The sequence below is a fragment of the Schistocerca cancellata genome, chromosome 5 (assembly GCF_023864275.1).
Source record: "Schistocerca cancellata isolate TAMUIC-IGC-003103 chromosome 5, iqSchCanc2.1, whole genome shotgun sequence".
NCBI lineage: Eukaryota > Metazoa > Arthropoda > Insecta > Orthoptera > Acrididae > Schistocerca > Schistocerca cancellata.
In genome coordinates this window covers 605,688,986-605,707,753 of record NC_064630.1, presented here as the reverse complement: position 1 = coordinate 605,707,753, position 18,768 = coordinate 605,688,986, and the positions used below count along the sequence as shown (strand labels likewise).

At 42.0% G+C, this 18,768-nt stretch overlaps 1 protein-coding gene across 1 annotated transcript in view; it reads right to left on the bottom strand.

Annotated features, from left to right (window-relative positions):
• LOC126188714 (uncharacterized) overlaps nt 1–18,768 on the bottom strand; it is a 220,237-nt gene that overhangs the window by 42,286 nt on the left and 159,183 nt on the right. Inside the window, exon 4 of the mRNA XM_049930321.1 lies at nt 14,100–14,246. Within this exon, the coding sequence (XP_049786278.1) occupies nt 14,100–14,246 (147 nt within the window). The remainder of the gene's footprint in view (nt 1–14,099; nt 14,247–18,768) is intronic.

The window sequence follows — 18,768 nt, the reverse complement described above, 5'->3', positions numbered from 1 at the left end:
CTGCATGAGGCCATTTTGTTTATTACTGTTATCATTGTTACATAGTTACTAACTTTCAAACGTTGTACTTTGTGATTTTTTTCCAAATTTTATAGCGTCTCTGTAATTTCTAGAAAAATAGTAATTTAACTTTAGCAAAACTTTTGTTCTCAGCCCTTTCACTACGACTGGGACGTATATTTCCCACGATAGGTCATCAGGGAACCAGCGGGAACTTTCTGCATACTTTTGCTATGTATCATTGTCCTATTGGTGAAGGGAAGCCTGCTAATCGTTTGCAGGCTTGCTCCTAGCTTCTGCTGTCTTCCAGCTCGAACGTAAACCCTGTGCTCCGTTCTGCTCATCTACGTACTGTCAGAGCGAATTAGTTCGTCCCTACAGATAGGCAACCCATTCAACAGATTTGCAAAACGGGCTACATTCCTGCCATTTATAGGTGCTATAGGAGGGGTTAGGTTGGGTTGTTTGGGTGAAGAGACCAAACAGCGAGCCGGCCGAAGTGGCCCTGCGGCTCTAGGCGCTGCAGTCTGGAACCGCAAGACGGCTACGGTCGCAGGTTCGAATCCTGCGTCGGGCATGGATGTTTGTGATGTCCTTAGGTTAGTTAGGTTTCACTAGTTCTAAGTACTAGGGGACTAATGACCTCAGAAGTTGAGTCCCATAGTGCTCAGAGCCATTTGATCCATTTTGAACCGAATAGTGAGGCCATCGGCCTCTAGTGAACGATGGGGAAGGAAGTCGGCCGTGCTCTTTCAAAGGAACCATCCGGGCATTTGCCTTGAGCGATTTATGAAAATCACGGAAAACCTAAATCAGGATGGCCGGACGCGGGATTGAGCCGTCGTCCTGCCCAATGCGAGTCACGTGCGCTAACCACTGCGCCACCTCGCTCGCTACAGTCTTGCCATCTCGCACAATTCGTTTCAGTAAGTTGCACGCCGGTATCGACTTTTGTCTCTTCACAAGTAGTGTGCATATTGAGCACCTGTAACATTAGTTAAAACATGAAGAGATGCTCTATCCACTAGTATGCGCCTGTTTTCCGCATGCTTGTGGTTTTTGCGCAATCGTCTCCTGAAACCTCGAAGTTACTTAACGGACAATCATTTCTGTTCCACCCTTCCCCGCATTGGAAAACGAAATGCTCGGAAATATTTTTTTCATTTTGTTTCTTGTGATTACGACATTAATTGAAACAACAATACGTTAATTTCTCCCACTCCGAAAAAATTGCTATTGAAAGGTTTAACAAGGAGAGAAGTAATAAATAAATTTTATTACTGTCGTACTCGACATAGTTGGAGGAAACTTTAGTGTCACTCGGTACGCAGACATGCTGAACGGCGAAATCAATGGCAGTTCCGAATGGCTGAAGAGGATTAATTTCATTTACTGAACGTCTGAGTACAAACAGAGACCCCAAACAGCCATATCATCTGAAGCGTACAAAATAAGTCCAGAAAAAAAAAAAATAGAAAGAGAAGGAACGGAAAACAATCAATAGTCAGTCACTATGTCACATCGAGTGGTTTGAAGGATTCAGATGAAAACGCAAGTGGTAGGACATAACCACATTTGCGTATTCGAGCACAGAAATCTGCCAGAGAAATGGCTATAAGCAACATGGAACTTAACATCTGACGTCATCATTCTCCTAGACTTAGAACTACTTACACCTAGCTAACCTAAGGACATCACACACATCCACGTCCGAGGCAAGATTCGAATCTGCAACCGTAGCAGCAGCGCGATTCCGGACTGAAGTGCCTAGAACGGCTCGGCCACAGCGGCCGGCAGTCTGCTTTACCTTGGGTTAGCTGCTGTTCCTTCGCGTTCCATGTTCATAATCACATCAACATTAATCGACTTTGGCAGCTTTAGACGGGTTGAAATGTTCCTGATAAATTTGTTATTCAAGTGACATCCAATCACAGACGACATGGCTTGACTGACGCAATCTGCTGTTAGTACTTCTCTACCGACAACAGTTTACTCCCCGCCTTCTCTTATAGCGTCCAACTGGGCAACTGGGCAAATAAGCATTACATAGGGCTGTCCGGATAGTTTTGAGGAAACAGTATGCGTTTGAATGTACGAGCAGTTTATTGCTCACAGTTTCCCGCTCTCCACTGTCAGGGTTGCTCGTGTCCTCTGCAGCATTACCGGTAAATTTTTTGTAACAAGTCATTTTTCAGCATCTACCTCTATACTCCAAAAGCCACCTTATGGCGTGTGGTGGAGGGTACTTTGAATACCACAGTAACTTACACCCTACAATACTCTATTTGCGAATACGTGGAAAGAGTAGGAATCCACTGAATTTCACTCTCAATACTTCCTCTCGAGATTTTCGTAGGAGAAAGCAAAACACTATATGACTCTTCTAGCAATATATTCTCTCGGAATTTTAACAGTAAACCATACTGTGATACACAACGCCGACCTCTGCCACTGGACTTTGATGAACATCTGCGATTTGTGTATTCCTTGCGGTTATTATTATTCCGGCTGTGCAACTTGGTATCGCCGAATCTGAGGGCTCTCACCACTTGATTGTATACTGGGGCGCTGTTAGGTGTTAATATGTGTGACACATTGCTCTGCTGGTCATGATGTGCGTTCGACAAAGGGACCCTTATGCGATATTTTTGTATAATGTCAGAAAATTCCCAATGGTGCGCAATGAGTTACTTATTTCTGGCATAAATGTAGTTCAACAACAAATACTACTTTGTGCAATAATAATGAGTTAGCAAAGAACAGTGGAGTTTGTTAGTGTCCTCACAAAAAAATAGATACAGTGATATTTAGAGCTGTATAAGGAACGGATGCATACGTGTGAGAGGTCAGATGTTTCAGTACTAATATAACGTATTTATATCGTACACATAATTTCATTGCTCCTTATTAGTCTTCTTGTGCATGACGTTTTCGGCGAACCGCAAAATCACAGATGTAATAAACAGATTGTCTACTTCTCTATAAACAGTTTACACTAATACTTCGTTATTAACGGGAGTACCCTCTGCTTTCTTCTCTTTTTATACAAACTTTGTAAATTAATCAACATTTCACAAAATATTTTCCTTTTGTGATATTGGAAATATTAGTAATGCTTAGAAAAATTTTCATATACTGTTCGCAGCGAATGTACGGACAACATGTCTTGAAATTGTCAGCGTCTGTAGCTGAGTAGTTAGCGTGCCTACCTGCTATGTGGAGGGCCCCGACTTCGATTCCCGGAACTGCCACGGATCTTTCCTTGGTGGGAAGGCTGGTACGGGGTGCACTGGTTTCGAATGCATATAGTATAGCGCAGAAAGTAAATTTTATATGGTCTTAAATACAAAGGATACATGGCTGGCTGCTGTTACGAACGGCAGCACCGGTTTACGGGGGATGGGCGCTGAGATAATGTGCCAGCCTTGCCCTAATTCTATTAAATGTGTGGTGGTCCATACCGTTTGTGTTATTTTCAAAGCTGAATGATTTCCACAGGGTGGCCGATATTTCCTAACTCCTACAGGAAAACCACCTGGGCAGGAACACCACCTCATAGCCAGCATTATGAGCGTGAAACAGAAAATGGCCTACTTAACTGCCCATATTCTGCCCTGATGGCTGACTGGTCGAAATGTCTGCTTCTTGATTTTGAGGAGCTTGTTTTCGAGCTCGCGAAATCTGGAGTGAGACGGCAGCATTGTTTTGGAGGGCTCAGTAGTTTTCTGGTTTTTGTGAGAATGTGTATGACTTAATGAACGAGCGCTTGCTAGGTGAAGAGACGTTTGATATCAGAACATGGAGATGTCAGCTACACGGAGACAGTGTCTGAAAATAATTATGTGGAATAGCTGCATTCTTAGAGAAAATAATAAATTGAATTTGTTCCTGTGGAAACTTGTGGTGGCTTCCCAAGTGTGTAACATGGCGGGGGTTGGGTGATGACATGTCCAGCCATACTGTTGTATCCCATGGGCCCCACGGTTACTCTGAAAGGTGGGATTACTGCCAAGGATTCATTTCGAGTGGTAAGGTCCATCCTAGGGCACAATGTTGGTTACGCAATGGCTCTGTTTTGTTACAAAACTACAGGGGTCCTTTTCACAAAGCTCGCATCCTCCAGGACTCGTTTTGTCAGCACGAGGATGAATTATTGCATCTGCCCTTGCCACCACAGTCACCATGCCTGAATATAATTGAGTCCTTGTGGTCTACTTTGAAGAGAAGGATTCGTGACCGCTAGCCGCGTCCATCGTGTTTACCAGAAGTTGCCACTATTTTGGGGCGAAGAATCTTGCAAGGCTCCCTTAAAAGACACACGAAACCTGTAATTACCCATTCCGAGATACGCTTGTTCGAATGCCAAACATTTTCTACTCCATATTACACATGGTAACGGTTTTGGTGTTTCCGTATTTATGTCCACCCCTTGCACAAGATGGATATTGAAACGCTTACCTGCATAGCCCTTGCAGAAGATAACCTGAGTGCTGAACCTTTTTGTGAGTCTTTTTCGGATCAGGTCGCCACGTGCACTGACCACGTTCTGCGATTTTTATTCCGATTTGTTTGCTGTCATCAACAGGATTGGTGTATCTACCAAAAATCAGCAATAGTAAATCAGTGACTATTTGGAAGTTGCTTCATCAGTTGCTCCAGGAAGTAGTCGCTTTGCGGTTTTTCTCATTGACATTTTGACAGTATCTCCAGAATTGCCTCTTCCAACAATCAACACATTATCTGTTTATTAAGTTCGGCCCATATACACCGAGTGTCACCACGTTCTAATCGAAAACAATAGCCATTACTCAGCTTCGCATCTAGTCGTGGGAAGCATGACAGCGACAGTTCTGTCACTATAATGCCGATACTGTAAGAGTTCGGGAAGTGCCGAATGTCGCATTAGATAGCCATATCCTGGATCTTGAACACATGTGCACTCGCCTTTCGCAGTACATGGCCTTCCGTCTTTTGGAAGCGTGAGAAAGTTTCGTTCTGCGAAGAACCTCAATATGAAGGCAGACGGAAGGGGGACTAGTGAGTCAGAGGAAGAGTGGAACAGATGGGACTGCGATTCTGGGAAGGAAGAGGAGGAAAATATGAAACTGTTATATGTTACAGCATAAAAGTTTCATGCACACTAATCTGTCGACCACGACCTTCCTTTGTAAAAGACAGATGAGTATTCGGAAGAGGGGTGTAGGTAATAACGAGATATAGAGAAAGTCCACCAGTATTTATGGAATACTGGCGGAAACTGAAGGTACGCAGAACAGAGATTAGTTGTATTCCACAAATGACTCACTCGCATGTAACATGTAAATAATACATTTGAAACAATAATTAACTATTATGCAAAGTCTTTCCCGAAGTAAGTAATTTCAAACAAAAATTTTTACAATGTATAGGCGTATCTACGTCAATACCATAGCAAATGTCATTTATAAGGATGACAATGTACACACGCTATTCAGTTTTTTAGATAGCCTGAAATAAGTTAGAGCTTCCGTAAATGCTGTTACGTGTGGCTGTCCATAAGCTTTTGAAAGCTACAGTAACTAAGGAACGAAGAAATTTCAAAAATTGCCATGCAAATGTTAACTTAGTGCTAGGGCGTTAGTTAGTTATACACTCTGAAAACGACAGGTTCCATTTTCCAGGTAGTAAAATTGTTCTTTAAAGAGGAAAATCTTCTTTCACTCACATATCTGAACTGGTACATTGTCGACAACCAAGAAACAATGACGTTGATATATAAAAATGTATTTAGTTCTGCTGCTGCACGTTGTCCAACAACTTAAGTCACGTTTCAACTTGATCTGCGGACTATGTTTCATTTTTCATCTTTTAAAAGTAGTCTTATTGTGTATATATCTTTCGAATGAATACACTGGAATACAAACCATGAAGTTCTTTAGAACAGTCCTATCAGAATCACAAATTTATCCAAAATTAGAGACCGTTTGTGAAGAATCTAATCTCCAAATATCAACTACAAGAAACGGGCTTCGGCTGACGATAATCCCAAAACTGTAAACACAGATAAAAACATCGAGAATGTGCACAACGTGGCATTGTATGGTCGGCGATTACTTTAGTTTAAAATTGACAACTCCGTAGACATATCAGGAAAAAACATACGTAACACAAGGACCTGAGTATCCGAATGTTTTTTGCGAGACAGAAATCGCATATGGTGAATGCAGGTCAACGTCAAAAGGAGAAAAAGGGAGGTATCGACTGTTTTAAAAAGAATCATACTCCTGATTTGGCCCGGCGATTTTCGGAGGAGAAATGTGTTCATGACTTCATGCAGGGAACAGCAATAAAAACAGTTAGTGGGAGCCGATAGTCTTGCAACAAGATATTCAAAGTCTGTTTATTTTCTGGAAGTATTCTAATTGATTCTAGGATACATATATGGATTCTTGTTTTCAATACCTTCCAAAGAGTAAAACATAAATTGGTAATTTTAATCAAGTTTTACAGGCCAGTTCGATGAGAAGACATGTGCGCAGAAAGAATTCAAACGCCATCTGAACAATTCACCGACCCACAAATGTGCTACGGCAAGTAGGAAACTTTAAGGCTTGAAGTATCTGTATGGATTCTTGGAAGATATTGCGCGGGTACAACCAGATACGTCATCCTAAGATAGAAACTAGTTATAATATTTAAAGAAATTCGTGTACAGGAAAGTATTGGAGACGAATGAAATGTAGAAAAGTAGACAAGTATTTCGCGGAACTTTCAAAACGAGCTTCAGGAATGGAAACCATGAACTCATTGTAAAACTGCTGAACAAAACACATTAACCTAAAGTGTCTTATTTCGAAAAATACATGTATATCTGACCCAACAGAAAGTAACAGCGCACTCCCCTGATATTCGTAACGCTTTTCTAAAAGCCATCAAGAACCTTTTTCTCTTATAAACCGTTTCTCTCCAATGCTAATTAAGATTTATTTATTTATTTATGCATCTGTTTCACTTGCCAAGATTACGGTCTGTAGACCCTACCTTACATCTAACCAGACATCCTAAGTTAGTCTTACGATTTGTACTGTGTAGTAAGAGAACAATAAGTAATATGTGTAGTAATGCATACAAAGAGTTTAAAAAATGGCAGTCTTACTACCACTGTCTTAAGCAAACGTCCTCATTACACTCTTATAAAATCTGAGGAACGACGTCGAACGACTTGGTAGCAGCAGTACAGAATGCATCAATGTGGAGGAGTCTGACTGCTAACAGAAAACGTGAGAACTGACAGGGTTAGATTAGCAGATGAGATGGACGGGAGAAAAAGTTTACAACGTGGCAAGAGATACTAGCATCTTGTTAGAGAGAGGAGAAGTGACGAGGAGAGCTACATCGATGAAAATGAATAAAGTTTTAATTTCCTCTTGAAAGCAGAGTAGCCTAGGGTAATTTGGTCCAAAGTCGTATGGTTGGATCAGAAAGAGTGAGATTTAGTGTTACGGAAAGGTGCAGACAAGATGCTAGCCCTATCTGATCTGGTACTGCAGTCGTGAAATGTATTTATGGTGGAAACCGACGAACTACATCGAGTGTAAGAAAATAACATATCTGTCCATTTTCATTCGGGCTCACTGAGTGTAGGGAGGACTGACGAACAACATTTGAATGTTCGCAGTAAGCAGAGAGCTGGGTAGAGCCCGTCACTTATGATGAAGATAATTTGTGAGATAAGTACTGCTTTTCGCTGCAGCTCGTGGACAGCTGCCACTGCATCCTAGCCTGCAAAACTCTGCGGGTCAATACATGCTCCCCTTATTACAAAGCGCACCGTATTGGAAGACGGGCGGGAACTCTCAGGCAGTCGTGAAGGGGCCAACAATTTAGTTATTGTGGGAGCCATGAAGTGGGCCACCGAAGGAAACTTCCAGCCTTTCCGCGGAATAGCCACTTACGGAAAGTGCTCCGAGCACTTAAGCCAATCAGCTCCGGGGAATAAGCCGAATCATAAGCCACGAAGTCTACTCCCGTTTCCTCTTTTTTTTTTTTTTACATTTTGTTTTCGGTCTTTAAACTGGATGGCACGATATTGTTTACGCTCTATGGCGGGAGGAGGTGCGCCGCAAAAGGGGCGCGGGATGTAAAAAGCGTGGGAGGGCGCTCTCCGGCCGGTGCGAGGTGAGCAGGATGGCGAGCGGCTATTTTACATTTTTTACCGCCCTGTTGGCTGCTCAGAGCTGCTGCTCCGATGGTTAAAAAAGCGGCCGGCGCCGAGCCTATGACGGCGTCAGAGGCTAGGCGCGCTCTCAATAAAGACTTCCTCTTTATCTCTCGCAATTAACTCCGATCCTGACGGCGTCTTCTCCCAGCGCGCGCCGCATACTGCCGCCCCGAGCCCCACGTTCTCTCAAGGATACAAACTTGTGCAATAAATTCCTTGTGGTCACGTACGTTGTTCCTACGGGAAAAAGCCTATTCGTTTGTCAGTATAGGTACGCTCGTTTGAGAATAAACTTCAGGTGGAGCTATGCATCCAAGTTGCTGAACAACATATGTAATCGATCTAACACATTACGAAATCTACGATACCAGCAGGTATCGAACTCCTCACATCAATTTAAACGGAAAATTTGCACAAAAGTCGCCCATGTTTTTGTGAATTATCATTTCATAGGATACATATTTCGTATTCCTATAGTCAAATTAACTAAAACGTAAGTATACTAGTTTTGTGCAGTCATTTGTATAAATATTTACACAATGTTCTACAATATTCGCATGTCAGTTTCCGTAAAACTATTTTAAGTACTCTAAAATAAAAAAAGGACGCACCACGAAGAAATTATCCGACTGGAATGGAAATGTACACACAAACAAATCATTAAAATTTCAGAAAAATTGGATGATTTACTCAAGAGAAAGAGCTTCACAAATTGAGCAAGTCAGTAACAAGTTGGTGCACCTCTGGTCCTTAAGTAAGCAGTTATTCGGCGTGGCATTGACTGACATAGTTTGCTGGACGTCCTCCTGAAGGACATCGTGCAAAATTATGTCCAACAGGCGTGTTAGATCGTCAAAATCTCTGGGTGGTTGGACGACACTACCCTAATGCTCCAAACGTTCTCAATTGGAGAGATTCATCGACCTTGATGCACAAGGTAAGGATTGGCAAAGCACGAAGACGCGCAGCTGAAACTCTCGTCGTGTGCGGGGGGAATTCTCCTGTTTAAATGTGAGACCAGGATGCCTTGCCATGAGGGGCAACAGAACGGAACGTAGGATAATGTCCATGTTCCACTGTGCTGTAAGAGTGCCACTATTATATGAAATGGTATCGCGGACCAATACTCCTGGTTGTGGGACCGTGTGTCTGGCGAAAGTCAGGTTGGCATTCCACTACTGTCCGGGAAGTCTCCACAGACGTCTTTGGACTGCGATCTCATTGCCTGGAGTAGAATTAAGGTTGAACTAAATAAACCCTCGGCCAAAGTTTCTAGTCTTTTTGACCAGGTTTCAACACTTCTACGAGCACCTTTATCAGAAATTAAATATTTAAAGTGGCCTATAACATAAGTACAAATTTATGGGGAAAAAAATATCTTATATAAAAGTGTAAGTACAGACTAACAGTACTCACATGTCACGTATAAAATAAATACCAAGCAAGAAAGGCTTCAGTCACAAAAATTTTAAATAGAATACATGAAAGGCCAGCCACTGTGGGCTCCTCATCCCTATTAAGACGCAGGTAGCAACAGACTGTGGCGCCCGCGTTTGCAAGTGTTCACCTGCCGCCACTTGCTAGCGCGGGGGCGCCTCAGTCTGTTGCTACCTGCGTCTTTATAGGGATGAGGAGCCTACAGTGGCTCGCCTTTCATGTATTCTTTTTAAAAATTTTGTGACTGTAGTCTTTCTGGCTTGATATTTATTTTATACTTGACATGTAAGTACTGCATCATTCTTGTACTGTTAGTCACTACTTACACTTTTATACAAAAATTTTTTTCTTATATATTTGTGCTTATGTTATATGGCCACTTTAAATATTTAATTTCTAATGAAGGCAGTCACAGAAGTGTTGAAACTTGGTCAGAAAGACTAAAAATTGTGACCGAGGGCTTATTTAGTTCAACTTTAATTTATAAACGGTCACTGAACCAAGCACCAAGCAGCCATGTTTAATACTCTGGAGTAGAATTGTCTCCAGTGATGAGTCCCGCTTCGATCTGAGCCGCGATGACGCCCCGGACAGCAGATACCAACCTGACTGTCGGTTGTTAGTAAACTAGCAATTTGACAGACGTGGAAATAGTATAATATTACTTTATACAATCAAATACGATACCGAGCGAGGTGGCGCAGTGGTTAGACACTGGACTCGCATTCGGGAGGACGACGGTTCAATCCCGCGTCCGGCCATCCTGATTTAGGTTTTCCGTGATTTCCCTAAATCACTCCAGGCAAATGCCGGGATGGTTCCTTTAAAAAAGGGCACGGCCGACTTCCTTCCCCCGTCCTTCCCTAATCCGATGAGACCGATGACCTCGCTGTCTGGTCTCCTTCCTCAAAACCAACCAATCAAATACGACACAATCATACCCTTGAAAAGAAGACAACGAGGCCAACTTCAAGACAATAGGCTTGGCGAAAGAATTATATTTCTGTAGTGTACGTGACTTTCAGAAAAATAAAACCCCGTTCAGTGGACTCGTCATTGTACAGACGTTACTGAAGACGAGTGTTTGCAATATAAGGAAGATTTCAGAATGTAAGTTATACAGTTTTATATCAGGCCAAGCAGCTTTTACTGAATGCTGCATTACTCAGCTAACTGATACAGATAAACAGTCACCAAGTGTCTCTACATCAGTCAGAATGATTTATAAATTATTCAGTTCCTTGACGATAGTTATGCGCTCTTTGGTCACGGAGCCATTCGAGAAAATCAGTGTGAATATCCTCATCACTCGAAAAAAATTTTTCGTCGTTGTGTATTAAAATATATCAATAACCTATTTTCATATCGCTGTTGTCACTAGAATGTAATTAGTTACAACTTCCGAACACTACCTTATACAGAGGTCATGTATACCATATATCGAGTAAAGCTTAGGAAGTGTGTCCAGGAACATTTCGAACAGATGGCCAGGTGATGATACACTTCTGCGGTAGGAAATAAACAAGATATAGTTAGTATTTTCTTCTTTGAAATATGCTCCACATCTTCGATAAGCTGAATGAAATCTTTTTAACCAACAAATGCTTCTACTAAATGCTACTTTATTCTTTTGCGTCCAGTTTTGATCTGGCGTCATGAACACGTGGATTATATCGCTTCCCGTAGGAAAGTGTGCCATATAATGACAGCATCCGAAACCAGGTGAAACAGAATTTATGACAACTTTAAGCGTTATAAACAAAGTCTTTCGTACAAAAGCTTATATTCTTCACTTACATAATACAGAATGAAGTGCATTCGTTGGTTTAGTGCCTTTTACTGGACGCGTTTGAAAAAAAATGTTGACCAAGGCACAGGTTAATTTCTAGTTAAGAAGCTTCATCAGCTCCACATTCTCTCTTTAGCGTTAGCGTCCCATAATAACTACGATAACAGGAATTTATCTTGAGAAAGGTAATCATAAAATCAGTTTCTGGACGAGAATTCTAAAGAAAATCTTCGGTCCTGTAAACGGTAAGTCCATTGAAGAATGACAGTTCCAGTAAATCACAAGCTAGGCTGAATGTATCACGGCCTGGGCCTTGTATGCATACTAAAACGCTGTCTCGTGAGAATAGGGTACACCATTAGATCGTCTGTAAAATTTCTCAGATTCGTTCATGGTGGAAAGAGTGTGAAGTGGACAAAGAAAAATATGAAGGGAGGAGAACGGCAAACGGGCATGAGGACGTTCAGTGGAAGCGAAAAAAAAAAATGAATGCAGCGGAGGAGGCGGCTTTAATTGCAGTCGCTTTACTGGTCCTGCAACCGTCGCCTTGGGTTTCTGTTTTATTTTATGTTACATAACCAGTAGTGAGTCTATTTGGCTGACCACATAGCAGAGATTACCTAGACATTCAAATTCAATTCTCAACGAGAAGTTTAAACTTGCTAAATATCTGGGGCTTCAAAGTGGACGTCTTCTGGACATCTTTAAGTATCAAGTGGTTTCCATTTCGGCCATCAACACGTTTGTCACGGGCTGATTAACAATGTCGACATTTCAACGCGTGTTCTCCTATTGCTTTCAACCTCTTTGCACTAAGCCAAGCAAATGGAACAGCAGCGACAGCCATCACAGCACGCACGGCTGCTAAAAGCAGATTATGTGTCTGCAGGGGAAGTTGTGGACAAAAGTAAAACATTCAAAACATCACTCAGTCTCTACCGTTCCTCAATTTTCTTGAAAATGCTATGAGACGAAGCGGCCTTTTGGATGCACTTTAATAACTTTCGGATCTTGACCACATTTTTTCTTATTTCGGAAATAGCTTTTCGCGTTTCGACATCTAGTCATTTTCAAAGACTATAAAATGCAACACAATACTGCTATCTAAAGATATGAAAACATGTTACATTTCACCACTGATCAGATACCTAGAATCATGAGTACAACATGGTTTTGTAATTCACTAATGTTATGTCAGTCATATAAGGCTGTTCAGTAGATACATTGTATCTCGTCAACATTCTCACTCACGAGAGAAGTGCTAACTTCTGCCACGGAACAAATTGGAAACCAAGTGGGATAAACCGTTTATGCCTCCGGATACGTGGTAGGCCTACAAGTCAAATTTGTTTGTTTGCAACTGTATTTTCATCGTTGCGTCGTATACAAGAATTTCATCAGCAAACAATTCATGGTAATCACTTTGCAATGTTGCACGAAAGGATACTTTTTTTTACAAAACAATACGTAGCAGATCTATTCAGCGGCAAAAAATAATACACCGGAAGAGGACGCTGAGAGGCTCTAGGGTAAGTGAGGCAAACTGTCTGGTAACAGAGAATTTTTGACAATCCACAGCCTCCAAAATACTAACATCAATGAAATTCATAAATACAATTTTATCAGAATTTACAAGGTATAGAAATACCAGTTGAGGCATGTAGCACTCACTTGTGAAGAACAGGTGGTGCCCACGCATTGCCATTTCCGCCAGTAGGAGCATCTGCACAAGAGCCATAAAGGAAATTCAGACAAGTTTAGAGGGCGCAATCTCGAAACGCCGTACATCATTTCCATTAATAGTATATGGCAATCATTCCAGATTGCCTGATGTAATTAAAGATTCCTTCTGTTTAACTAAATCATCATCCAAAATACAGCCACGTAAAAGCCACTGATATATTACTGCTACTGGTAGACTGGCAATTGCTCTACCTTAAATAACGTGTTCCCTTTAATTTATACTACATGTCACAATTTTCCTTAGGAATCAAAGACAATTGAACCGTTTAATGATGAAATTGTTTTATACGATGTAAAGATGAAAACATAGATGCGAACAAACAAAAGCAGCGAGAACCAGCTATGGAGTGCCGCCTAGTGGTTTGGCCCACTTGATTTCCAATTTGTTCCTTGGTAGCAGTTCGCACCTATATCGTGATAGAGAATGTTGGCGAAATACGATGCAACTTTTCAACGATTTTGTATGACTGACATAACATTGGTAAGCTTGAAAACCGTATTCTACTGACCGTACTATGCTTCTAATGAATGGTAAAATGTAAGATATTTTTACAGCTTTTGATACCAGTTTTGTGCTGCATTTTGTAATCTTTGGAAATGACGGAATGTCGAAACACGTGTTTAAAAGTGTGGTCAAGGTATCTGAAAGTTATTAAAGTGACACTACTCTTTTCTTAAATTTATACTTTGTCACTGTCACTCGACTCACTAAACTTACAATTCATAGCATACACAAAGTGGTTTAAATGCTTTCGTGCTGGTTCTTCAGTCAGTCGTCGTTTACGCAGAAAGAGACAGACACGAGAAAGAGTTGTTCGCGTGACCGTGGAAACACGGCAGATGTCTTAGAAACGACAGCATATGGTGCGCCTCAAGGAAAGTTTGGGTCGATGGAGTGCAGAGGAGAAGAGTGGAGTGGCGGTTACTCACGGCGACGACGTCACAGGTGTCGGGGTGCTGCGACTGCGCGCATGACGACGCTGTGAGGTCCCTGAGGAAGGGCGGCCGCGGGGGCGGCGGCAGCAGAAACTGCGGGGGCGGCGGGCCGGCGCAGGCGCACTCCGCCTCCATCGCCACCTGCCACACACATGTCCAACGTCATCACAACACTCTGCACCGGGGCCAGTAGCGTAAGCGCAGCGCTGCAGAGCGGGCGGATTGCGACCAGGAATCTGGAGGCGTTCAGGAAGAGATTGGATCTGGGGTGACATCAGAACACGACGATGTTGCTGTGATCCTCAGTCTGAGTACTGGTTTCAGGCTGTTCTCCAAGCTAGTCTATACTGAGAAACTGCATAAATGCTGTTTAGTGTATTCAAATATTAATTTCTCTGGACTATGTTTATCCTTCCTCTCTACCCAACAATCCACCTCCTCCCCCCCCCCCCCCTCCCCAACGCACACAATGTTGCCAACCATCCAAAATGAAATAAGCCAGAAGGAAACTGAAGTAAAAGAAGGTGTATTATTGCACAATTTTATTTTTGCTATAGTTATACTGTGTAATGTATTTACATGAGGAGGGGGAAGATAACGAAAATCCTGTAAGGTAGGTATTGTCGGATACCTTCAACTATATCGACAACAATAAGATGAAATTTTATACACACACAAGCCGAAATGTAATCACTGCTGATATTATTTTGATGATTTTTTTTTACGTTGGATTCAAGTTCTTAAAAAATAATTTAATCTAATTTACTCATATCAGATATGTAATTCAGTTAAAAGCCAACGGCCTTGCCGCAGTGGTAACACCTGTTCCAGTCATATCACCGTAGTTAAGCGCTTGCGGACTTAGCTATAACTTTAATGGGTGACCGTCCGGTCTGCCGATCGCTGTTGGCAAGCGGGGTGCACTCAGCTCTCGTGAGGCAAATTGAGGAGATACTTGATTGAGAAGTAGAGGCACATGTCACGAGAACTGACAACGACCGGGACAGCGGGTGTGTTGAGCACACGCCCCTCCAATTCGCAACCAGTGACACCTATAGGCTCGGGATGACACGGCGGTCGGTCAGTACCCTTGGGTCTCTGAGACGTGTCCGGACGAAGTTAAAGTTAGTTAATTCAGTTTAAAACAACTTCAATAAATAATTGATCCACAGGATTTTGCAACATCTCGTAAATATTACGTGTACGACGTTTCATTTTCACGCTTTTAACAGCCGGAAACAAACACGCAAAAGAAAAACTTAAAAGGCGTGCTTTGTACGTCTCATTAGAGAAACGAGTTCTGGATGCACTAGCACTTCGAATGCAGAAATAAAAATTCGACATTTTATTTCTATGTTATGTATAAAAAATATGAGCCCATTTTAATATCTCGAGATTTTGACGGAGAAATCAATTTACATCAACATCATAGTGTCAGTTTATTTCGCATAACGTTCTCCTTCTCACAATAAAATTATAAATAACGTTTCAGATAGGTACTTGCAGGACAAACTTCCGAATATCTGCACTGTAATATTACATTACTTGGTACACTTGGGCTAACTAGTGCACTGAAAAGAAGTTCGCTGTTCCTCTCCTCAGTTCAGTCGCTGGCAATTCCTTTATTACAGCTATGAAGCGTATGACTTCTGATTCATCCTGTATACGTCAAAGTGCGCTTTTCTTTTAACAGTTCCTTCATCATAGTAAAACTGCGATACTTCGCGGATGTGAGTTTTGCTGTGTGTGTGTGTGTGTGTGTGTGTGTGTGAGCAAAGAATGCATTCCAACTCAGCTTTAGTTTGTTTTGTTCTGCTTTTTAATTCAATCTAATAATAAATTTTCATGCATATTGAAGCGACTTTTGTAATTTAAGTCAATGCAAATAATTTTCCTTTAATAAAAATTGATTTTAATGCTTTCCTTCTGTCAAGGAGAAATCTAGAAAAGAAGGCTACACACACACACACACACACACACACACACACACACACACACACACACTTCACTCTACTACCAAACTGACAAATCCTTTATGCATCGGCACGCTCTATTAATCAATCAGCTCTCTTAGTCAAGTTGTGCAAGACATGTCTTTTCTCCTGAGTACCAATGAATAGTTGCTCGTTAGTTACTCGTTCTATCCATCACGATTGCAGCACTTTTCTGAAACGTCACATTCATAAAGATTCTATTCTCTTCTTGTCGTCCCGGCGGGGTCAGGGATTTTCTCTGCCTCGTGATGGCTGGGTGTTGTGTGATGTCCTTAGGTTAGTTAGGTTTAAGTAGTTCTAAGTTCAAGGGGACTGATGACCATAGATGTTAAGTCCCATAGTGCTCAGAGTCATTTGAAACATTTTTTCTTCTTGTCGTAACTGTCTTCCGTCCATCTTCCTCTTACATGAAAGGCTACACAATCAGAAATCACTTTCTAACGGCTACGTTTATATTCGATGTTAACAAATTCCTATTTTTCAGCAAAAGTCTTCTTCCTATTGTCTGCGTGCATTTTGTAGCAACTCTAGTTCAGCCATCATCAGTTATTTTGTTGCCTAAATAGAAAAACCCATGCACCACTTTTAGTGTATCATTTTCTATTCTCATTCCCTCAGCATCGTCCGATTTAATTCATTCACATTCCATTACCCTTGATTTACTTCTGTTGATGTTCCTATTACAACCTTATTTTGATGCACTATCCATTCTGTCCAAGTACTCGTCCAACTCCTTTGCCGTCTCTGATAAAATTACAACCTCATCGGCCAACCTGCTGTTTTTCTTTCTTCTCCCTGAACTTTAATTTCCTCTCCAAATTTCTCCTTGGATTCCTTTGCTGCTTCCTCAATGTATAGGCCACTACCCCATCTCGCTTCCTTCTAAATCACTGCTTCCTTTACAGATACTTTGATTCGTATTGCTACAGTGTGCTACACGTACAAGAACAAAAGAAAATTAGGCAGCTTCCTAAAGTATCGTCTGTAAACTGAGATGTAAGTAGCGATGGGGGAGTGGCTTTTTCTCGAAGAATTTCAAACAAGATAAATAAATGAAAATGAATCAATTTGTAGCTGTGGAACGTCCACTTCGCCGGCCGGTGTGGCCAAACGGTTCTAGGCGCTTCAGTATGGAACCGCGAGACCGCTATGGTTGCAGGTTCGATTCCTGTCTCGGGCATGGATGTGTGTGATGTCCTTAGGTTAGTTAGGTTTAAGTAGTTCTAAGTTCTAGGGGACTGATGACCTCATATGTTAAGTCCCATAGTGCTCAGAGCCATATGAACCATTCTGAACGTCCACTTCCTAAAAACAATATTTTGTCAGGTAAGAACCAACAAGAAAAATTCTCCTTCAAAAGTAATGGAGAAGGTAATGAAACATACGTCGCAACAGGCACATCAAGAATAAGTTTCCCATCTAATACCGTAGGACGGTGTGATGCGAATTACGTAGATGTACTTCTTGCGTTCGTTATCGATACTGATTTTTGTTCAGTTTTTTTTTTATTTTTGTGACAAATACTCACTGGCTGTGTCACGGACTGATTAAAACAAAATCGCGCTGATTTTAGTCGATCTAAAACTTTCTGGTGTCTCTTGTAAGTTAGCCGTGTAGGCAGAAGGCCCAATGGTACCGACCGTCTGCCGTGTCTCCTCAGACCAAAGGCGTTATTGGACGCTGATATGGAAGGGATGCGGTCACCACACCGCTCTCCCGGCCGTATGTCGGCTTACGAGAACGGAGCCGCTTACTTCTGAATCACTTAGCTCCTCAGCTTGCCTCACATGGGCTGAGTGCACCCCACTTGCCAACAACGCTCGGCAGAGCGGATGGTCATCCATCCAAGTGCTAGCCCAATCCGACAGCGCTTAAATTCCGTGATCTGACGGGAACCGGTGCTACCACTGTGGCAAAGCCGTTGGCAAACTTAACGACAGTTCATCGAGATATATATCTCGATAAAGCTCAGCGACTCCTATGTTGATCTCGATAAAGTGTAGAAAACGTATTAGCCGGGCGTTGTGGCCGAGCTGTTCTAGGCGTTTCACTCCGGAACCGAGCTGCTCCTACGGCCGCAGGTTCGAATCCTGCCTCGGGCATGGAAGTGTGTACTGTCTTTAGGATAGTTAGGTTTAAGTAGTTCTAAGTTCTAGGGGACTGATGATCTCAGATGTTAAGTCCCACAGTGCTCAGAGCCATTTGAACCACTTTCAGAAAATGTATTGATCTATTGTTATTGTTGTTTGAAGCCACCACATTGCATATCTCACTAAAGCGTGAAATACACACTGCCTGAGAAGAAGTAACCGGACACATTTACGTAATGCTGATCTGATCATGAGAGGCAGACCCGTCAGTATGAAAGGAGGTGGGAGGCAATCTGTTATCAGTAGAGAAGCAATAACAATAACAGTTGAACATGCCGGTGAGGAACGCTCAGTGACGTAAAAAGTGGACTAGTCATTGGATGTAGCTTGATTGAGAATTACATTTCAACCCTTCTACAGCTGCCCAAGTCAACTGTTGAAGGTTGTGAAGTGGAAACGCGAAGAAATAACCACAGGTGAACGAAGAGCAGGAACACCACATGTACTGTCGAGCATTGCGAGGGTTTGGTGTTAGGAATAGCATGTAAACAAAGGATGGAATCAATCCTGAGTTCCAAA